The 19929-nt window shown below is 39.2% G+C and overlaps 1 protein-coding gene across 1 annotated transcript; it reads left to right on the plus strand.

The window, feature by feature from the left end:
• The first annotated feature begins 388 nt into the window (after positions 1-388).
• On the plus strand, positions 389-19403 carry TSPAN1 (tetraspanin 1). Its single transcript, XM_020783374.3, has 8 exons — positions 389-480; positions 1818-1882; positions 10278-10484; positions 11433-11507; positions 13922-14020; positions 15918-16058; positions 17761-17844; positions 19163-19403. Exons 2-8 carry the CDS (start codon positions 1826-1828, stop codon positions 19214-19216), a joined length of 717 nt encoding a protein of 238 aa, XP_020639033.3. The 5' UTR covers positions 389-480; positions 1818-1825; the 3' UTR covers positions 19217-19403.
• The last annotated feature ends 526 nt before the right edge of the window (positions 19404-19929 follow it).

Here is a 19929-nt window from a genome sequence, read left to right on the forward strand (position 1 = left end):
GGGAATACAAGCTGATTCACACTAACTTTTACATCATGTGATCACAGAAAAATACTTTGAAGTCATCTGTGCCAATTTTGGAGCAAATTGCAAAGTATTTTACAATGTAGTTGGAAGCCCACTGTGAAAAATAATACATGACTAGCAGGCATTGTAAAGAGTTACTTTCATGTGCTGCTCAGAATTAAATGCAGGAAGTGATACCTTTTTTGTGAATGAAGATTCACCTGTATCCAGTAGAGAGCAGTAAAGAATAAAGAAAAGAAGTTTATAGTTCCTATAGTTTTTCTCCCTTATTGAAATTAGGTTGGTGAGGTGTGGCTATGCCCTAAAAGAGATTTGATTGGTCTGAACAGAGGATGCTTCTTATAGGCTATAAGGACATCAGCTTTGGTTTACTTAAGAAGCAGACCGCCTGCAAACTGGAAACATTGTAAGAACTATTCAGGTTGTTTCTGGAGTAGTCTGTTCCCTATTAAGGTGAGTCTTTTACGTTGACAAAGTGGGGTACTCATCTGTCAAAATTCTTCCTTCATTAAGGAAGGGGGCTGATATAGAATTTAAACAACAGAGTCCTAATACACCTTAAAGACTTAAGAAATATATTATAATATGAGATTTTATGGATTATAGCTCATTCTATCAGATACCTTATAACTAGGCTTTAAATGTTTGTTTTCTAAGTGTTCAGGCACTAAGTTGTTTCATGTCTTTTTATTTAAAATAGGAAAACTTGTTTGTGAATGGTAGCTACCCTGTTCTTTTTCATTGACATTTTCGGGGGAAGGGGACAGACCCTATAAAGGGTTTTAATTATTTTTATGTTACCCTTCAGTATTTCTATACCACTTTTGATCTGTAAACTGTATTGCTAAGGGTTTCAAGCACCTGTCTGTGAAGCCAAGCAGCAGCAGTTTAAATTCCACGGTGCCTCCCATATTAGATGGTGTTTGTGTGGCTAATGGAGTTATATTCCTTGCCACCGAGCAGTGGTGGGCAAGCTGTATAGTCCCCAAAGTGCCACCCAAAGGTGGGATCAGTAATCCACTTCCAAGCTCTTCATACCTAGAAACCCCCGAGAAGGCTCATCATTCATCAGAATTGACTTGACAGCACACAGTTACTATTCGCATTTCAGCTGTAATGTTTCACAATAATGTACATTAAGGTTCCAGGCTGTTTATGTTGATCTGGAATAACAAGTACTGGTGATGATGACTATCAAGTGGTGATGAGGGTCTTGGGGCTCCATATTTTACTGTCTAAAAAGCTGTTGCTAGTAGTGGCTTTCAGCTGTTCCTTACTCTTGAAACTATTGGGACCGTGACTGTTGAACCCTACTGTGGAATAGAAGACACAGAAATGGATGAAGGCGACAACCTCCTTTTTTTCTTTTATAAAAAAGTAAAATGTCTCTCTAACTGTATATAATATGGAGTAGGGTGTTCCTTAAAACATCAATCATGTAAAAAAAATACTTGGTTGAAGGCAGAAAATAATTTGAATTTTTGTTAGGGGAACCACTTTGTTTCAGGATGATTTGTATAGCTGCTTCCTTAAGCGCATATCTTGTTTCCTCTCTCCGATGCAACATTACAAGTGATAGGAATCTTGCCCAAGAACCTCAGGGTGCAATCCAAAGCAGGCTTATTAGAAATGAAGTTACAACATTTTATAATAATCCTTACTAGTAAGCCTCTAATAGACCAGGCCATAAACTTGAACTTGTTGCTCCAAGTCTAGAATGTGAGTTGTGTATAGCTGTCTAAAGTATCTTGAGTGGCCTTTTTAAAACAATCTCCTTACATTCTTTACAGATACCAAGATGAGTTGCTTCACTTTTTTGAAGGTCATGATGGTCTTGTTTAACTTGACCATAGTGGTAAGTACTTACCTTATTTCTGTGTTGATGAGCGAATGAGGTAAATGTTGTCCTTGCAAATGTATGGCTGAGTGTGGAACATAGTCCATGTTAAGCTCTTTTTTTGGAGATAATGTGACTCTGCTGAAGAGCTTGGATCTGAATGTTCAGTCAAGATGAGATAGAATGAAATGTAGGCTGCAATGCCAAGCATACTTCTTTATAGGTAAACATACCTAGGATTGTCCAAATTCAAGGACAGATTGAATGGCTCTTATAAATGGAAAGTAAGTTTAGTATGATTCTTAGCATGGTGTTAACTATATACATACAGTGTATTAATGGAATGCATATTTATGATAAGATATGTGTTTATTTAGCAATCCACTTTGTGTTACAATAATTTTTTCTGACTGAATTCTTACAAACTGTTAACACTACTAGAAGATTACAAAAAAAAATTAACTAGAAACATTATATGTCTACGAGAGATTAATATATTTATTGGAAAACACAGTGGCCAGTAGGATGTTTGTGCTGATGTAATATAAAATTATGCCAGTGTAAATGTGCCATGTGTTAAGCCCGACAACAAAGAATTGTACTAGTGAATTGTGCAATCAGTTGTGCACACCTAGTATGACCAATTGTACAACGTACCAGTGGAAATACTTTGGGGATAGCATTTCAACCCTGTAGTGAAGTTACCACATATGCTATCTTAACGTGCATACACACAGTTGTGCAATAGAATTTTGGTCAATATGTGACCCTACAGAGACCTTTTTCTGTGATTCAGTTGCTTTCTGGAGCTGCCACACCTGTGAAACAAATAGAAGGAGTGTCACAAGATTCTGTTGAATTTATTAAGCATGACTCTGGGTGTGTCTTCATGCAAAGGCAGGCCAGGCCCACAAAATGCCGTTGTTTAAATTGTAAGCAATTGTGATGCAAGCAAAGTACTCATTAAAATGTATTTATGTTCCCCTTGGACTGGCTGAGTGGGTTTTTTGGTTTCTGTGGTATTGCGTTTGGTTTCATGCTTGCTCTGCTAACGTTTCAGTAACCAGGACAGCTACATACTATGTTGATTCATCCGTTTTGATACATTCAAGGATATCTTGTATAAGAGCTTGAGTGAACTCTTTCTCAAAAAATATATCCTGAATGGGAAAAAAAAAATCTGCTAATAGGTTGTACATCATTTGTTAAAGCACTCTGGCTATCTAGTTGAAGAAAGTGCCTGGTATGGCTGTTGAACTTATGCTGAGGGTGGCAAAGTCAGAACACTATCAAGGAAGCTGTTGAAAATCTAGCCTTATTCCCCAACTCAGTGCCCTCTGGATATTTTGTCCTCTTATCTGTCATCCTTGACCATCCTTGACCAGGGGTGTTGAAGTCTAAATATGTGAGAAAGGTTGATCCTAAACTCTGTAAGCTACATACACTTAAAACATGTGAACATGCGTTCGGGTAGATATAGAAATTTGCAATGTCATGTTAGCATGATTCACAGTCAGCATTCCTAAGCTTAGGGATTTTCAAGTTCTATTGGAATGAACTTGAATTTTTAAAATGGATTTCAGTTTCCTGGAGGAAGATTATTGACTGAAGACAGACAGGAAAAGTAAAAGGAAAGGGATATAATCGTGTGCTAATGTTGCAGTGTCTTTAGTACTCCTTTTTAGTACCTTATGGCAGCGGTCCCCAACGTTTTTGGGACTGTGGACCGGCTGAGCCTCTGAGGAAGGCAGGGCACCCCCCCCCCACGCTTGCGCGGGTGTGCTCTTGGGTGCATGTGTGATGCGGCGGGGGAGCGTGCACGTGCCCGCCAGCACCAGCGCGAGTGCTCCCCCACCCCTTCGCTTGTGGCTCACTTTGATTCAGATATTCGGGGACGCACGCACACGCACACACATGCACACACACCATGAAGGAGCAAATGCTTGAAGGGAAATCTTTTATTGTGTTAGGGAATGTTTAGTCTTTGCCTCATCTCATCCTCTTTGTACTCTGTGCACTAGAGAAATCTGAACTCTGTTCTTCCTGCTGGTTTTTTTGTTCTTCCCTGTTCTCAACCTTTTATCCCCACAACAACCCTATAGGGTAGGCCAGGCTGAGACAGTACAAAAAGTAGAATTTAGATCTTCCTAGTTCAATATTCTTACCTTTACATCACATTGACTCTTTATATAGAGTCATTTCCAAAATGGTGGCTGGGGAGGAAAGGTAGCCATGACTTAATATGCAACAGACTGTTAATCAGTCTTTTGAGGGAAAAGGGGTGTGTGCTGTGGGAATGACTTGAATCTTCCCTTTGCCACTGGATACGCTCTTGTCATTTCCGTCACCAGGAATTTTGGAGGGTACTGTAAGTAAAAGAAAATTCTGCACTGGACAGTTCTGTTTGCATTGTCCCTGTTAGTACTATTTGCCTATGTGTTTTCCTTCTGTGCACAAGCAAACTTTATTGCTTGGAGACACATTCCATTACATTGTTTCTCAGGGAATAAACCTATTTGCTGGACATTGTCTTTCGATCTGCAGCCTGACTTTTCAATGATTGCCTACCTCCCTTCACCTTAATTAAGTGTACTGCTTCTGCAGGCAATTGTGGAGCCTTCTTCCCTTGTGATTTTTTTAAAAAATATATATGTATGGAGAACAGGTAACAACAGGAGTACTAAAGACAGCAGGGTTGCCATATGCTAATCACATCAGCAAAATAGAGATATCAGTAGTAAAATAATTTACAAGTCCAGGACAATCGCTTGTTCAACCACAGCCCAAGTCTCTTCAATATAAGTGTAGTGGTGATGGTTTCTATATCCACTACCAAGGTCATTATTTAAAATGTTTATAAAACTTAGGATGAGAACACATTTTTACAAAATAAAGCCTTGGTGAAAAAAAATTAGATAAATTATTGTCTCTGTTGTTCCTTTCTGTTAGGGCAGTAAAGACCGTGTCTACCCAAAATATACTAAAATCCTGGATTTCTGAATAGTTTTATATGGGCCAGAGACAGCTTTTCAACCAGGACGAACAACCTGTTCTCTCTCATAAAGGTCATGGAAAAGCTTTCAAATAATGCTGCAAATTCTCCCTCTATATAATGGGTGTGTTAGGCGTTGCCATGATAACTTGCATTGTCTAAAAACGCCATAGTAGAAACTGGTTACGTTTTCACAAAACAAATGGGCTCATAGTTGAACTTCTTCAAGGGCTTGAGGCTTACTTAAAAAAAAGTTGAAGGAAGAAAGCTGAGAATAGGGCTCATGTTCCCCACCCCCACCCCAATAGACGCTCATGTCTCCAGCTTGGCACCTGTACTTAAATGTGTGCTGTAGCACTCCCCCCCCCCGCAGTTTTATTTGAAGGCAAACAAAGCTAGCACCTGTGGTCAAGGATAATTGCTCTGACCCTGTTAGGAATGCTTTCTGCATGATACCGTGAGCATTGTTCATGTTTTAAAATAAAAGTGAGTCTGAGTTGAAACTCTCGGTAGCTTCTGGTAAACAGCTTTTGGGACATTTATAAGCACTTGTACTGTTATCAGGACTTTTCTCTGAGCTCTTTTACATTGACCTGTCTTTGAACCCATGACACCAATACTTTTCCCAGTGACACTGGTCATTTGTTCTACTTTCCTTGCATCCAAGATACCAGTAGTGCACCCCAGTGTCCGCATGGTGCAGGGCCGAAATTAGAATAATTGAATCCTAAAATAATGGTGTTGGAAGGGGCCTATAATTGTATTGCTCCAGTTTTCACTGGTGCACAGTCAGCTCATGTGGGCCCTTGTATCATGTTGTTTTGTGCTGTTTGTGGGTCACTCTTTTGGAGTGACATTTCCCTGTGAGTATGTTTCCAATGGGAACTGCTCCACACCCTGCAGCTCAGTGCCTCTTCCACATGTTTTGTTATTGTTGTTGTTATTGTAATTAATAATAATAATTATTAATTACATTTCTATTCCGCCCATCTAGTCATTTCGACTACTCTGGGCGGCATACATCAAACACAACAAAAACAATTAAAATAATATCAGCATCCAAAAATAAAATAAATAATCGTTCAAGATGGAAAACAAAAATAAATCCATACTATTTGTTTCCATACAGCTCCCCTTCTCCTGTTTCTTTCTTATGACTTCATTCTTCCAATTCCTCACAAGAACTGGTAATCCATCAGAAGCACCAAGACTTCCCAATCCAAATAATGTCTTATAATAGCATTGGGCTCTCTTTGAATTCAGAAGCAGGGAAGGAACAATTAGTTAGTGGTGGATCCCTCCCAGCCAAACTAACTACAGGCAACATACAAGGTGGTAAAAAGAAAAATCAAACAAAACATCAACGCCTTTTGCACATGCCACTTTGGAATACGTTTAGTTTTGTACTAAGGTACATAAGTACCTTATGATGAGAACACGGCTGATGTTTCACAACATCATAATGTTACAGTTCCATTTCTCATTTTTACAACTTGAATAAATGCCTACATCATGGTAGGAATGTGAAAATTTCTTGGGAAACATTGTGTTCTCTTTTTGTGTCATGTGTTTTTTTTTTTGTTCAAAGAGTTTGTGTCAAAAAAGAGTTGATTTCTTAATGATGGAAAGGCAGTGAGCCTTTGCTCTCATAAGATGAGATCAGCAGCTGCCAAAAATAGCTATAATGTCCTTCCCTGCCCCCCCAAAGGCAAAGCAAAACAAAATCCCATGTTCTTCAAAGAACTGGTGTCCAAAACAGATGAATTCCAAGTGACCTTAGGAGAGCAGTTCATCTTTGTTGTCAACAGAAGAAGGGAAGTTTGACAAAAGCTGTGACATTCACAGTGAATATCAAAGTGATGGAAATCATACATTAGGATGGTCAGTGGCAAAAGATGCTGCTGCTCCTATGCTTCTTATTCTTCTTTTAAATATTCATTTTCCATTGGGTCAGGGAAGAACATAGGGAAGGGGGTTTGGAACAAGGTACTGGGGTAAATAAAAACAATACAGAATGTGGTAGAGAACAGTATATATCATTATTACTTTTGCCTGTATGCTTTCTTGCTAAGCTTACTCCACACTAATCTTGCCAATTTTTTTCTAAACCTTTAAGATCTACTATTATATCTTATGTTTTCTTATAATCTTAACCCATTCATATTCTCGTCTCTCATCCAATTATACAAAGGTTCCATTTTTTTTCTAGCCTCTACAATTTATTTGTGTTTTAATACTTCAGTTAAAATATCCATCTCTGAAGCTTCTAAAAAAAATTCTGTTAACTCCTGGACTATTGGTGTCTCCTCTTTTTCCCAGTATTTGGCATATAAAATTCTTGCTGCTGTAGTTACATGTATGGTCAAATCTCTCTCTCTCTCTCTCTCTCTCTCTCTCTCTCTCTCTCTCTCTATCTATCTATCTATCTATCTATCTATCTATCTATCTATCTATCTATCTATCTATCTAGTCTGATATAATATTCAACAAAATAGTTTAGGTTCATATGGAATGGTACAAAATTACATTTTTTGGTAAAATCTCATGTACTAGTTTCCAAAAGCTTTTAACTTCCCGACAAGTCCACCACATATGATAAAAACTACCTTCTTTTAATTTGCATTTCTAACATTTGTTAGAGGTATTCTGATATATTTTTGATACTTTTTAGATGTCATATGCCATCTGTAGAACATCTTATATATATTTCCTTTATAATTAACTGTTTTTGTTAACTTAATATTGTTTCCCCATATTTGTGACCATGACTTCAAGTTAATACTGTGGCCCACATTTTGGGCCCATTTTATCATACATTCTTTAATTATTTCATATTGTGTTTTCAATTCTAGTAAATAATTATACAACATTTTGATCAGTTTTTCCTTCACATTCAGAAGTACCTTATCTAATGATGTCTGTTCCTAACAAAAGCCTATTGTTTTATCTCTATTTACCCTCTTGTGTACCTGGAATCTACAGTATTTGTGTTTTTGTCCACCAATCAAATCTTATACCTTGTTCTTCTAATTGTTTCCTCGATTTCATACTTAAGTACTCTTTTAACAAATCTCTATATTTCAAGAGTTTCTTCTTTTCCATTAATGTTGGTTGTGAGAAAGTTTCCATTGGTGAGACCCATTCAGGAACTTTCTAGTAATTTTCTTCCTGGATCTTAGTCCATACCCAGTTCAAAGCTTTCCTGATCAGATGGTTCTTACATTGTTTATTGTCCTTTGCTTTTTTTGATACCATAGGAAAGCATGCCTTCCTAGGTTTAAATCATGTCCTTCTAGTTTTAGTACTCTGTCATTTTCCTGCTGCTCCTATTGCTCTTAATGTGCAGTAGAAGAATGTATGATAAAGTATACCTTGTGTACATATGAGAACCTGTATTTTTTTGAAACTTAGTTTTCTGAACAGCTGCTTAGAAACTCATAACATCTACTAAAAATAAACTCAATTCGTAGAGATTTATTTTCAGGCAAATGGTCACTGTTAAAGTCTAAAATAATGCTCCATTGCAGGTCTAAAAGTGCAACCCTTTTATTTCAACATTCTGTTCTTGACACTGGCAAGTTAAAGGTTTCAGAGGTGGTATATCTAACATTACACCATCATCTTCTCTTGCTTACTCCCAGTTTTTAGCAGGTTCAATGACTGAACACAAAGGTGTGGTCAGGGATTATTATTCTGACCTTCCGGAATAATGTCTTATTTAAATGAATCTAGTTTTCAATTCAATTTTGTAATAACATACCTGTGGCACCTACCATGTCCTGAAAGATAGCACTTATTTGAATGAGAGTTTTCCAGCACAAGAGTTTTCCATCTTGTATCCTCATCTCCCAAGAACTACCCTGGCTCATTGGTATTGTTGGAATAGGTTAGCTTTCTTTCCTAATTAAAAGCAACAACTGTGATAGAACCAAAATTGTTTATTAGAGACTTAGAGAGCAGATATCCATTTTTTCCATCTGGAAGACTTATTTTGTATATGTGTGTGTCCCTGAGAGAAATGTAGTTCTTCGTAAGAGGATGTTGAATTAGAAATGGGAATAATCTACGTAGGCAGGAGTGCAGAGCAATAGATCTAACTATTGAAGAGCTGTTACTGGAAAACAGCTACAAGAAAAATCAGATAATCTGTCACTGGAATGAAAAAGATACCTGTAACTGATATCAAGTAGATCAAAACGCTCTTTGGAGTGTCTTGTGGTTGTATATATGACTGTAGGCATGACAGTACAATTTCTATTCAGTGTGAAAGGTTTGAGCCTGAATAAAATAATCTGTACTGAACATTATTTCTTTATTGTGTGAAAAATAGCAATTAACCAGCCCTTCTGGACTCAGAAAATGAAATTGAAACATAAAATGTGTGAGTCCACCACATGAGGCTCAGTTTACGAGAACACTGTTGCAACATTTGATGATTGTTAAGAGGATGGCTTTACTTGCTTTTCCTAGTAAATAACAGTCCCTTCTGTGTATCTGCACAGTTGGGCTTCATCCCGATTCACTGATGCAGTGGATCTCTCTCTTTCTTTGCAAGTATCATAAATTTGCATGATGTATGGAAATGATGTTGTAGCTTTTGCATTTTGTCTACAGGAACAGACAGGTGTGTGTAGATTCCTGGTGTAGGCAAAACCAAAGGATGTGTTTTATTTTGTTTGTTATGTCCTCTTTTGCTGGATCCTTGAGATAAAATGTATCTGTTTGAATTCTAGAAACCGGGAAACACTTGGCATAAAGACAAAGAAATACCTGTAATTTGGCCTTGCTGTTCATTAGAAATAAGAAGATGCAATTAGAAATAATCAAGAATCAAGGTTGTTCTGAACTAAATGCAGTTGCTAGTCCCAATTAGAGTAGACCTGTTGAATCAACAGTTGAATGGTAAATCAACATTTGTGTAAAGGCTACTGATTCAGTGGATCTGCTGTATTTCGGACTGGATTTAGGCCTCAGTTTTAGGAGAAATATGTTTACAGCACGCATGTCCTCATGGAATACTAGAATGCTGGGGCAAGAGGAACATTTTGTCAGTACCTTTTCACTAAACTAAAATTCCTGATCTACAGCTGCTTTTTATCCTTGAATGCATGAGGGATACAGGCAAGCATTTGATCTCATTGTCAGTCATGGAATATTGAAATACATGGTGATTGTTTTGGGAAAGGAATCTCCCTCCTTTGTGAGAGATGCTTCAAGGCTTCCTCTTGCTTCCCCAGAACTACAAAAAGCCAGGCAGGAAGGGAAACTATGAAGTGCCTGCCTGGCACAATGCACAATGTGGATCATACTGGTTTGTGTACCACTGGATGGGTCACACATTAGGCAGGCCTGAGTTAAAGTGTACTTAGTATGGATCTTTGTTCCCAATACTAGAAATAATTGTTCTCTGTTCTCTTCTAGATTGGTGGAGGAGTATTGCTGGGCATTGGAATCTGGGTCTCTGTTGACAGTGGCTCCTTCCTGAACATATTTGGCCCTTTGTCCACCAGCGTCATGCAGTTTGTCAATGTGGGCTACCTTCTCATTGCCATCGGAGCTGTCCTGTTTGTGTTGGGCTTCCTGGGATGCTGTGGAGCTCAAAAAGAGAGCAAGTGCCTTCTGATCATGGTAAAACTCAAATATGAAGCTGTTTTCATCTCTCTGAGTGCATCTACACAGTCTTGCTATAGTAGCAATTGTGCTCCCTCTTTTTGAAGAACCAGGTCATAATCTGTGACAGTACACACTGAACTAAATCAGTTAGACTCCATTATGCCACAACACTTGTTTAGTTTTCTTTTCATTTTTGCTATGTAGTCCTAGTCTGACACCATAAATATATATCTGTCACACTGTAATTCCTTCATCCTGAGCCAGGTATAAGGAAGCTAGGCTGCTGTGGGATGAAGACAAATACTTTCAAGTATTCCTGATAAATGCTCATCTTGCGTCCCATTTTGGTGACTTACTAGCAATGAAAGCTACAACTTTCCTGCTTGCTTTAAAATTGTGTGGCTGCAGCTATGGCTGTTTGTCCCCGCCTGCTCTGCTCAGATATTAGAAGTTGCGCTCTGTCTCTCAATCTCCCTTCTTTCTTCTAGCTGCCAAGAAGAAACAGGTTTGTATTAATTCACTAAGGAATGAGTAAATAGATTTTATTTAAGCTTATGGTGTGAGATGAAAATGTCTTCGTGGTGTGCTGAAAGATCTAGTAATTCAGGTAAGAACAAGACGTCAGGGAAAGCAGAACTGAAAAAAAAAAAGCTTGATTCTTTCCTATGAAACAGTTCGGACTGTGCCATGACCCATGAGATAAGGAAATCCTTGGCTGCTGGGCTTATGGAAAATCACTGCTAGAATACGATGTTGCCACTCCCCCTTCTTCTTACTTGCAACTTGATGAAGGCTGATAGTTAGTCTTGCAACCAGCTTTTCTGCCAAAGTCGGAAGCATAGTTGCAGATTATACTTGACCCAAGTATAAACAAGTACTGTAGTGTTTGCCTTAGTTTTGCATTGATGCTTTGCAGAGTGAGCAATCTGACACTGTCCTCTTTCTCTCTCGCTCTCTTCCTAGTTCTTCTCAATTGTCCTGATCATTTTCATCATTGAAGTGGCTGCTGCTGTGGTGGCCTTGGTCTACACATCACTTGTAAGTAACATGGAGTAGAAGGGATGCACTTGGGAGAGGTTGCCTAAGCTGCTTCCAAGGGAGACATCTATTGTGCAGCCACCCTGCCTCCTTCATGGAACTGAGACTCTCCCATATTTCTCCTTCACCTAATCCCTTTTCAACCTTATTATTAAAAAAAAATGTAAGGAGGCAAAATGTACTTTGATTGGTAACACAAGGAACTCTCAGTCTATAAGCACCCTTAAAATAGCTGTCTTTGGCAGGAGAAGTTTCAACTACTGGCTATTTAGAGGCAGAGCTGGCCTTACTATAGCTGCATCTGGTAGCAGATATGGGGAAGGGAGGGCACAGAGCAGTGGCATGTGGACATATTTTTGTGTGCCATGCAGCCTTCCTGCCCCCTCTAAGCCAGTCCCTTGGTCTCTGTTGCTAGAGGTGAAATAAGATTCAACTTCTATTTTCACATAGCCTCTGGGTGTGGAAGGAGAGGTGCCAATTGTACTTCGCCTCAGACAGCAAAATGCCTTGGGCTGACCTTGCTGGAGGCATTTGGTATAGTTGTCTAAGATTCTCAAAGCAGATATTAAGACAACAGTTCTCTGCCTCTGATCAACAGACTTCTACCACTGACATAAACTGACTTTGTAATATTTTGAATTATTTTTATTTCATTAGAACAATGTACTTTTATTAGGAAGAAATCTATACAGTAGAGAATCTCTACAAGTATAGATCAAGATATATATCCTTGTAAAAGGAATTTCTTCATCTACAAACCAAGAACTGCTGAATAGCTCAGTGGTTTAGGTATCTGGCTGTGGAGCTAGAGGTTGGGAGAAAAAAATAGTTTATCCATTAGAAGGTAGAGGGTAGTTTAAATTTCTGCCTAAAGTACTACGTTTTTGGAAATAAATGTTTTGACTTTACCATGTGGCCTAGTTCTGACCCACACCTAAACGCTGAACTAGACATGACTGTATGGCCATATTCATGTACAAAATGGAGGGTAGCAGAATCTGGCTAACAGCTGAATAATCTCCTCTCCCTTCTTTTGTTCCTTCTGCCATGTTTTCTCCCACGCTGGCTGGACTATTCAAAATAAGCCTCTTTGTGAGAGATGAATTTGAGTTCAGAGCATCTGAAGATGTAAAATAGGATTTGTTTGTTTGTTTTTGCTGAATTCACTGTAAAGGTGTATAACAATGTGCTATGCATCTGAGATACATATTATTCCCTCTTTGCTATGAAGTATAGGACATGCTTCCATTTATATGATGGAACTGGTTACATTTTCTTAAAGAATTATATATAACCTGTGTAAGGGTCAAATTCTTCGTTGCTGCTGCCAACATCCAATCAAAAGGTTTATTAGATTGGGACAAAAGAAAAGTGGCAGCTATTTTATGTTTGCTCTTCAGCCTCATTTGTCACCATAAAGGTGGCCTTTTTAACTTCCTGATTGTTGCAGTAAATGCCATGTTACAATTGCTGTGTGTTCTTGACAAAGGGAGTGGCTATCCATGAGAGCACAGGAGAGCCTGAATTTGCCACAATAGTAGAGCATTTTGTGTATACATCTCTCTCTCCCCGCCCCCCCCCCCGTTTAAACCTTGTGCCTGAAGAACAAACGAAATATCACAAAGCAACCATTTTTTATCATGCCCCTACTCCATTTTTGTATTTTTGGTGGGCCTCATTTTATCAAAAGGATCACATGTGTGAGTGGAAAGTTATTATGTTTCTAAGCATGACAATAATACAAACAGAATTGTGAAGCTTCCAAACCTCCTGATGGTTTCTATCAGCAGAGCATTTGCAGGATGGAGTGAAGGGTTGGGGAGGGGAGGGGAGAAGATTCCAACAGAATGGTCATAGGCATCCTTCAATTTTGAGAGACAATGGTAACGTGCTCTGTATGGAGGCTTTGATGCTGTATGCGAAGCTGGAGTGTCCTTTCCAGAGCCCGAAGCCTGGGTAAAATAATATGGAAGATAGGCTGTTACCCAAGCAGCAAATCCCCCCTCTCTACATCACTGGAATAGTCCAATGGAAAGGCAAGAGCCAATATAACTGGTTCCAGCGACGTCGCAGGAGTTGACAGAACTACAGGAACTGCCTCCGGGACTCCGGCTCCGGATTTTGCCTTGACGTTAACTCCTGAAGGCTTTTCCATCAGTGGATATAGCCACAACGCAGTGGAGGTTTGAAATTGGAGTTTTCCTTCTCCTAGATGGGCTGCCTTCCATGGCTGATGAGTCCCACCTACCTGGGCTGCTCCCTTGCCGCATGGTGGATGGCGGCACCTCTTCCTCCTCCTCACGGCATGGGGAGAGGCAGAATAGAGGCAGTGAAAATAATAATATAGTATTGAATCTTCAGTTATCAACTTTCCAGTTGGTTCTGATAACACTACTTATGCTCTTTCCTTCCAGGCAGAGATTATTTTGCAAGGAACTGTGGTACAGCTACTGAAAACTCAGTATAACAAGACTTCTGATGTTACTACTGTATGGGATACCACAATGAAGGATGTAAGTTGGCCAGTAGAGCATATTAGGGGTATGCAACATAATAAAGCAATATAGACAGGTTTTCTGTAGAAGTCAAACTATAATCAAATAGCCATTTTGGTCTAGATCCCTAGTGGCCTAAGCAATATCAACAGGGGTGATGGCACAGTTACATTTATGCCTTTTATTACAGTCTGCATAGTTCTGATTGGCAAAGCTGGAAAAACAACTTGGAGGGCTAAATGAGATGTCGAATTACTGCAGGCCTTAAAAAGATGAAACTAACCAGTGTCTACTACTAGGACTCCTGAGGGAATTGGGGAATTTATCATGAATTTAACATTTCAGGAGGATAGATCTTGCTGAAATCCATGGAGAATGGGAACTACTCACAACTTCCAAGAGTAAACTGGGTTGTCCAAGAAGCCTGTTTCCAAAGGCTTTAATTCCAAATGGAAATTATTCTTCTCCAGATAGGCTACATATTTCCCAATGACACCATTGTTTGATTGTTCCTCAGCTGTTCTATGAGGTTTTCCTCACTCAAATCAGTTGAAATACCTCTCTTAAGACTTAGTTATAGACAACAAAATCTTTAAGTTAAATTATACTAGTATTTTGACCCTCACCCACTCATCCCTGACAACCTCTCAGAAAGTCAATCCAGCTCTTAAAGAGGCTGGAAGAGATTCCGCATGCCTGGTCATGATAGTTTTTCACTTATCTGATAAGCCAGGAGACCCTATCTGTGACTTACCATAAACCCTCATCGTTAGCTTGATGATCTGGCCTGACAGTTTGTTTGTTTACTTATTTATTTAAAATATTTTTGCCCTACCTTTCTCCTTAAAAGGACCCAAGGGGGCTTAAAACATCAAAAGGACAATATTTAAAAGCTGAAAACAGTAAATATATCAATATTTTAAAAAGAACTAAACAAGTATCATATTAGAAAAATAAATAGAATCAATACTAAAAGCACATTTAAAAACAACAGAGAACAACAATCTAGTTTGAAAACTGTATCTCAGACTGCCTGTCACTATGGAAAAGCTTGTCCAAAGAGAAAAGTCTTTGCCTGATTGTGGTAGAACAGCAAAATTGTAATAACATAATGAAGGAATGGGTAGCCGTAGAAGGTAAAATGCAGGGTTGCTTTTCTCTGTTTTTAAAAACCAGGCATTAAAGCCTATTGTATTGTGTGGCATGGTGTTCGTTCTCCCTAAAGTAACCAACCTTGCTCATCAGCCCTATTTAGCAAAGGCAGAAAGCAAGCACTATGGCTCTCATTCCCCATGCTGTTTCCTGGAGGGAGTGGGAAATCATTAAAAAGCTAGTTTGGGGTTAGAAAACATTGCAAGAGACAAATTTGACCTGTTATTGGGAGAGATCTTATGGGTTGTTCCTGCTCTCATGGCTTCTCATGGGAAGGCAGACAGATGCCCTTCTGTTCTTTCCTGTATTGGGATGTATCCAGAAGAAACAACACCCCATTATCTGTACTTAATACAAGCAGCCCTTACCTTGATACATTTGTGGTGATGTTTTTTTAAAGGAAAGGGTTTCCGCCCCCCCCCCCAGTGGATAATAGTTAGGAACTTGAAGGGCAGCTCCCTAAATCACACAATGGGTTCTTCTATTGACAATATTGATTGGAGGGACTTTTCAGGGATTAGGTCATGGGGACTTACAGCCCTACAGGGAAATGCTAGGGACTGAACCTGAGATGTTCTGAATGAAAAGTGTCAGTAATATTGCACGGGATGTTCTGTAAGTTGCTGAGTAACTCTGATCTGCCTCATAGAAAAAGCATCTGTGGTAGAACATTGGAGTGCTGTTTTCATTGAGGACTGTAAGATGAAACTCTGTAGTGAAACAAATGCTACATCTTCTGTATTCTTAATATTTTCTTCTTCAGCTGAAATGCTGCGGTCTATCAAATTACACAGACTTCAATGATTCCTATTACACGACCCATCATTCAGGCATGTATCCACCATTCTGCTGCAACAGCAGTGATCCCTGCAGTGCAACTGTTGCTGAAAAAAGCAATGTACCGGTAAGAAGATAAAGCAGTGCCCCCCCCCACCCGCTACTATCTATTTAGGGGGAAGAGTGTGAAGAAGCATAGTTTTCTGTGGAATAACCTGGCTGATTCTTGCACTCTGCTTTCATATTGGGGAAGGTATTCCTCACCACCACAGGGATATTGCTGCTTCTGAAATGTAGATGTTGTTCTTTCCCAATTAGTCCAGGGTGGAACTCTATCTTTGCAATAATCCAGAGAAAAAGTATCTGCTGTGGGTTAGCTGTAAACAGGTGCAAGATGACTTTTTAATACGTGCTCAGGTTGCACCACTTTTTTTTCTCTCTCTTTTAATCCTGTGTGGATGGGTGTGCACATTGTTGCCATGGGCATGTTGGTGGCTGGGCTCCGTGTCACATGACAGGAATGCCCCACAATCCCATTTCTTATTTTTTTCTTGAAAGTTTTTATGCACAGCTTCAGATATGTGATTTTAATTACAGTATTTTTTTAAAAAAATTGCACATCTGCATGTGTGAACAGAGGAGTGAAGTGAAGGAGGGGAAAAAAAATCAAAGATATGATTGCAGTTGAGGGAAAGTGAGGGTGTGGCAAATGGAGGAGGTGGGAAAGGAGTGGGCAAATGATTGGCAGGAAAAAGGGGGCAGTCCGGTAACTCCTGAAAGCGCCATGGATCTGTAAAATCTGGAGCAGGAAAGAACAAGATGCGGCACCATTTTGAATCAGTGTAGGTCTTAATATTGTGGAGCTGTTGCAGATTATATGGTGTTTTTCCCCAAGAGCATGTAGTTTTGTTCTAAAACAGCTTTATGGACTGTGCTTTTCACAGTGGAAAGAAAGCTGGGTATAGTTTGAGATGATCCAATTGAATCCTTCAGCTTTAGAGAGCCATTGGAGGATTCCAGGCCAATTAAAACATTTTATTTATTTATTTATTTATTTGATTTATATCCTGCCCATCTGGTCTGGTCGACATATCTGGACCTCTCCCCTGATTATATTCATATGAGATTTTGAGTGTGGACAACTAAATATTAGGGTTGAGGGGAACAACTATACAAGTCTCATGACCTTACAAAAATAATGGCTGCTCTGGTCAAGAAACTGTATCACTGGCCCAGAATGGACTGTATTAATTGTCCTGAGGATTCTGAACAACAGTAGGATATAGATGTTTGAAACAAGTACTGTAATAATAGGCTTGTGCCTCTTGGCTTCTTTCTGGGTTGATGTCCTCTGTAGAGGCTCTCTGCTTAATTCATTCAGCTACAATTTTTACAGTTGATTGGTATCTCCAGTTTGTGGAAGCAACTGGGGGCTGTTCTCATTCAGGACAGACAGGATGGTCCCTATTCCCCCTGTGCCTCTCCAGGGCAAGGTGTCATTTGGATGGTTTGGGGGACAATGGGCCTCTTTAGCTTGTTTTGCCATCTTCTGCTACCAACAGAGATGCTGCTGGCCCTTGCTGGCACCCAAAACATCCACAGTTTTTGCATGTCAAAAATGCTTCAGTACCTACATTCCTAGTTTGCCAGATGGCTAGATTTCTGTTTTAATTTGTGGAAACCAGGTTGGGCCAGCAGGATCATGGCAGAATTTCATGAGGACGGTTATCTATTTCTCTTGTTCATTTCTTGTTCAATTGGAGACTCTGTGGAAATGACTCACTTTTTTCTTTTTTTTTTCTTTACAAAAAAACCACAACACACTCTAGGGCTGCTTTCCTCAATTACTGTCTGAAATACGGAGGAACGCCGGTGTAGTGGGTGGAGTAGCTGCTGGGATTTGTGCATTGGAGGTACTGTATGCTGCTGAAACTTTCTGAACTCTTTGAAAACTCATCTATTCTGCTTCTATTTTACTGTTGTGGCCTAATGATTATGAGAAAGAGAGTCTACTTTTTATTAAAACTAACCTGTATTCAGTATTAAAAGAAAAAAGAGAGATGTTGTGGCACCTTAAAGACTGCTGGATTTTAATGTAAGCTTTCATGGAATATGTGCACTTCATCTGACTTTAAGAGTTAAAATACAGAGACAACATGGTAAAACATTCATACAAAGCTCTAAGATAAAGTGACTGTGGTGTTTGGTTGAATTTTGCACCTAGTAATGACTTAAGATCCCTGTTTGGTATTCAGTTTTTTTTTTTTTTGAAGCTTGCTTCTGTGAATGATTAAAGCAATGATTAAAGGAAACAGAAGAGGAACAATTTTTCTGTAAAGGTAGGTTTATGTAGTTGGAAAGGAAAATAACAGTTCATAAGAACATAATTATTATATTTGATAATGGCTTAAGAAACCTTGGCTCATATTTAATCCATTGAGATGGGTTTCTAGCATGTGTATATTTTATCTCAGCTGTTTTCAATGGATCAAATATTAACCAATATTATTTAAGCCATTAACAAATGTAAGAATTATGTTGCTATCTATTGCTAATTTCCTTCCCAATTAACCAGACCCACCTTTTCAGAACAAAGCTCAAAGGTAAAAACCTATCATTCTCTACATTATCACATGTTCCTATGTTGTTTCCTTTAGTCATTGTTGCTGATTACAGAACCAAGCCTCAAAAGAACCGAATACCATTGAATTACTACTAGGTATGAAATGCAACCAGACACTACTGTCCGTTTATCTTAGAGCCTTGCATGAATGTTTAACCATGTAGTTTTTGCATTCTGACTCATCTGTCTGAGTTGAAAACATACAATGAAATATAGCGGTCAGAGTTTAAGGCGCCATAAATCTCCCCCCCCCTTGCTTTGCTTTGTGTTTCTTATTGAAACGCTTGCACAAACTAACATGGCTACAACTTTGAAAACTGAGGGTTACAAGATATTTTATCAGACGGTGATCTTGGTAACTAGTCCTGTATATCTTTGCTGATTCTTTGAACACCAAATGAGTATAATTCGGACCATCTTGATGTCTTTTCTTGGTTGAGAAAATAGCAGCAAGAGCAATAGGCACTGAAAGTTTTATTGACAGAGGGCTGGCTGCTTAAGGACCCAAGAATTGTTGAGAACATTTAGGCTCCTTTCTCTTCCTTCATATTTTGCACTGCAGATGTAAAGGATACTAAGTTTCTTGCCCTCTTTGTCTCCCTCCACAGATTGCAGCCATGGTTGTGGCGATGTACCTCTACTGCCGTCTGGATGAGAAATGACTGGGCTAGAAAACGTGGAGGGTTGCCTAACTGGGAGGCGAGGGCCTGGGGCACATAGTGACCTTTTCTTAACCTGTGTCCACAACGAATCAAACATTTCTTTGGGCTGAAGTGTGTCCAGTGATTAACTTTTTGACTCTACTGAGCTGGAATCTGTAGTGTGTACATAAAGCGGTTCGATAGAAAATTTTTGTAATATGAGGGGCTCTTGTGTTGAAAGTCAAAAATAACTGACTCAAATGACTGGGGGAAAAACTGGCAATATTTTTGCTGTCTAAAAGATAAAAAAGAGTGGTCTCTGCCATTTCAAAGTTTGGAGTTTCTCCTGCTGGCTATGATACCTGCCATCCTCAGAGGTAATGTGAAATCTCTCCATTAAACTGAACAGTCCAGAAAGTTGCAAACAGCTTTAAAAGGCTTTAGCTCCTTTTTAATGCAAATAATAGATATAAAAAGGGGGATCAACAGCTTCCTACCTTAAATACCAGCACAGCGCAGGAGACCAGCAAGGATATAGTTCACTACTGGGAGAAAAGATGCATGGCTTTGAAGAGTGGTGGCATAACAGATTACTAGCCCTTCTCTGCAATTCAATGCATGGAGGACCTTTCATGCTCTTCTGCTCCTCACCCTCCCATTGGCATGCTCTGTGGGACTTGCCAAAGCCTTTACGGGTGTCTGGTTGAGCTGGCTCTGTCTGAATGAAACCCACC

This window comes from Pogona vitticeps, chromosome 4 (assembly GCF_051106095.1).
Source record: "Pogona vitticeps strain Pit_001003342236 chromosome 4, PviZW2.1, whole genome shotgun sequence".
Taxonomy (NCBI): Eukaryota; Metazoa; Chordata; class Lepidosauria; order Squamata; family Agamidae; genus Pogona; species Pogona vitticeps.

Coding starts and splice junctions, on each gene's coding strand:
- TSPAN1 (XM_020783374.3), top strand. CDS start 1,826: ATGAGTTGCTTCACTTTTTTGAAGGTCATGATGGTCTTGTTTAACTTG. Junction 10,485..11,432: donor GCAAGTGCCTTCTGATCATG/GTAAAACTCAAA, acceptor CTCTCTTCCTAG/TTCTTCTCAATTGTCCTGAT. Junction 17,845..19,162: donor CTGGGATTTGTGCATTGGAG/GTACTGTATGCT, acceptor CTCCCTCCACAG/ATTGCAGCCATGGTTGTGGC.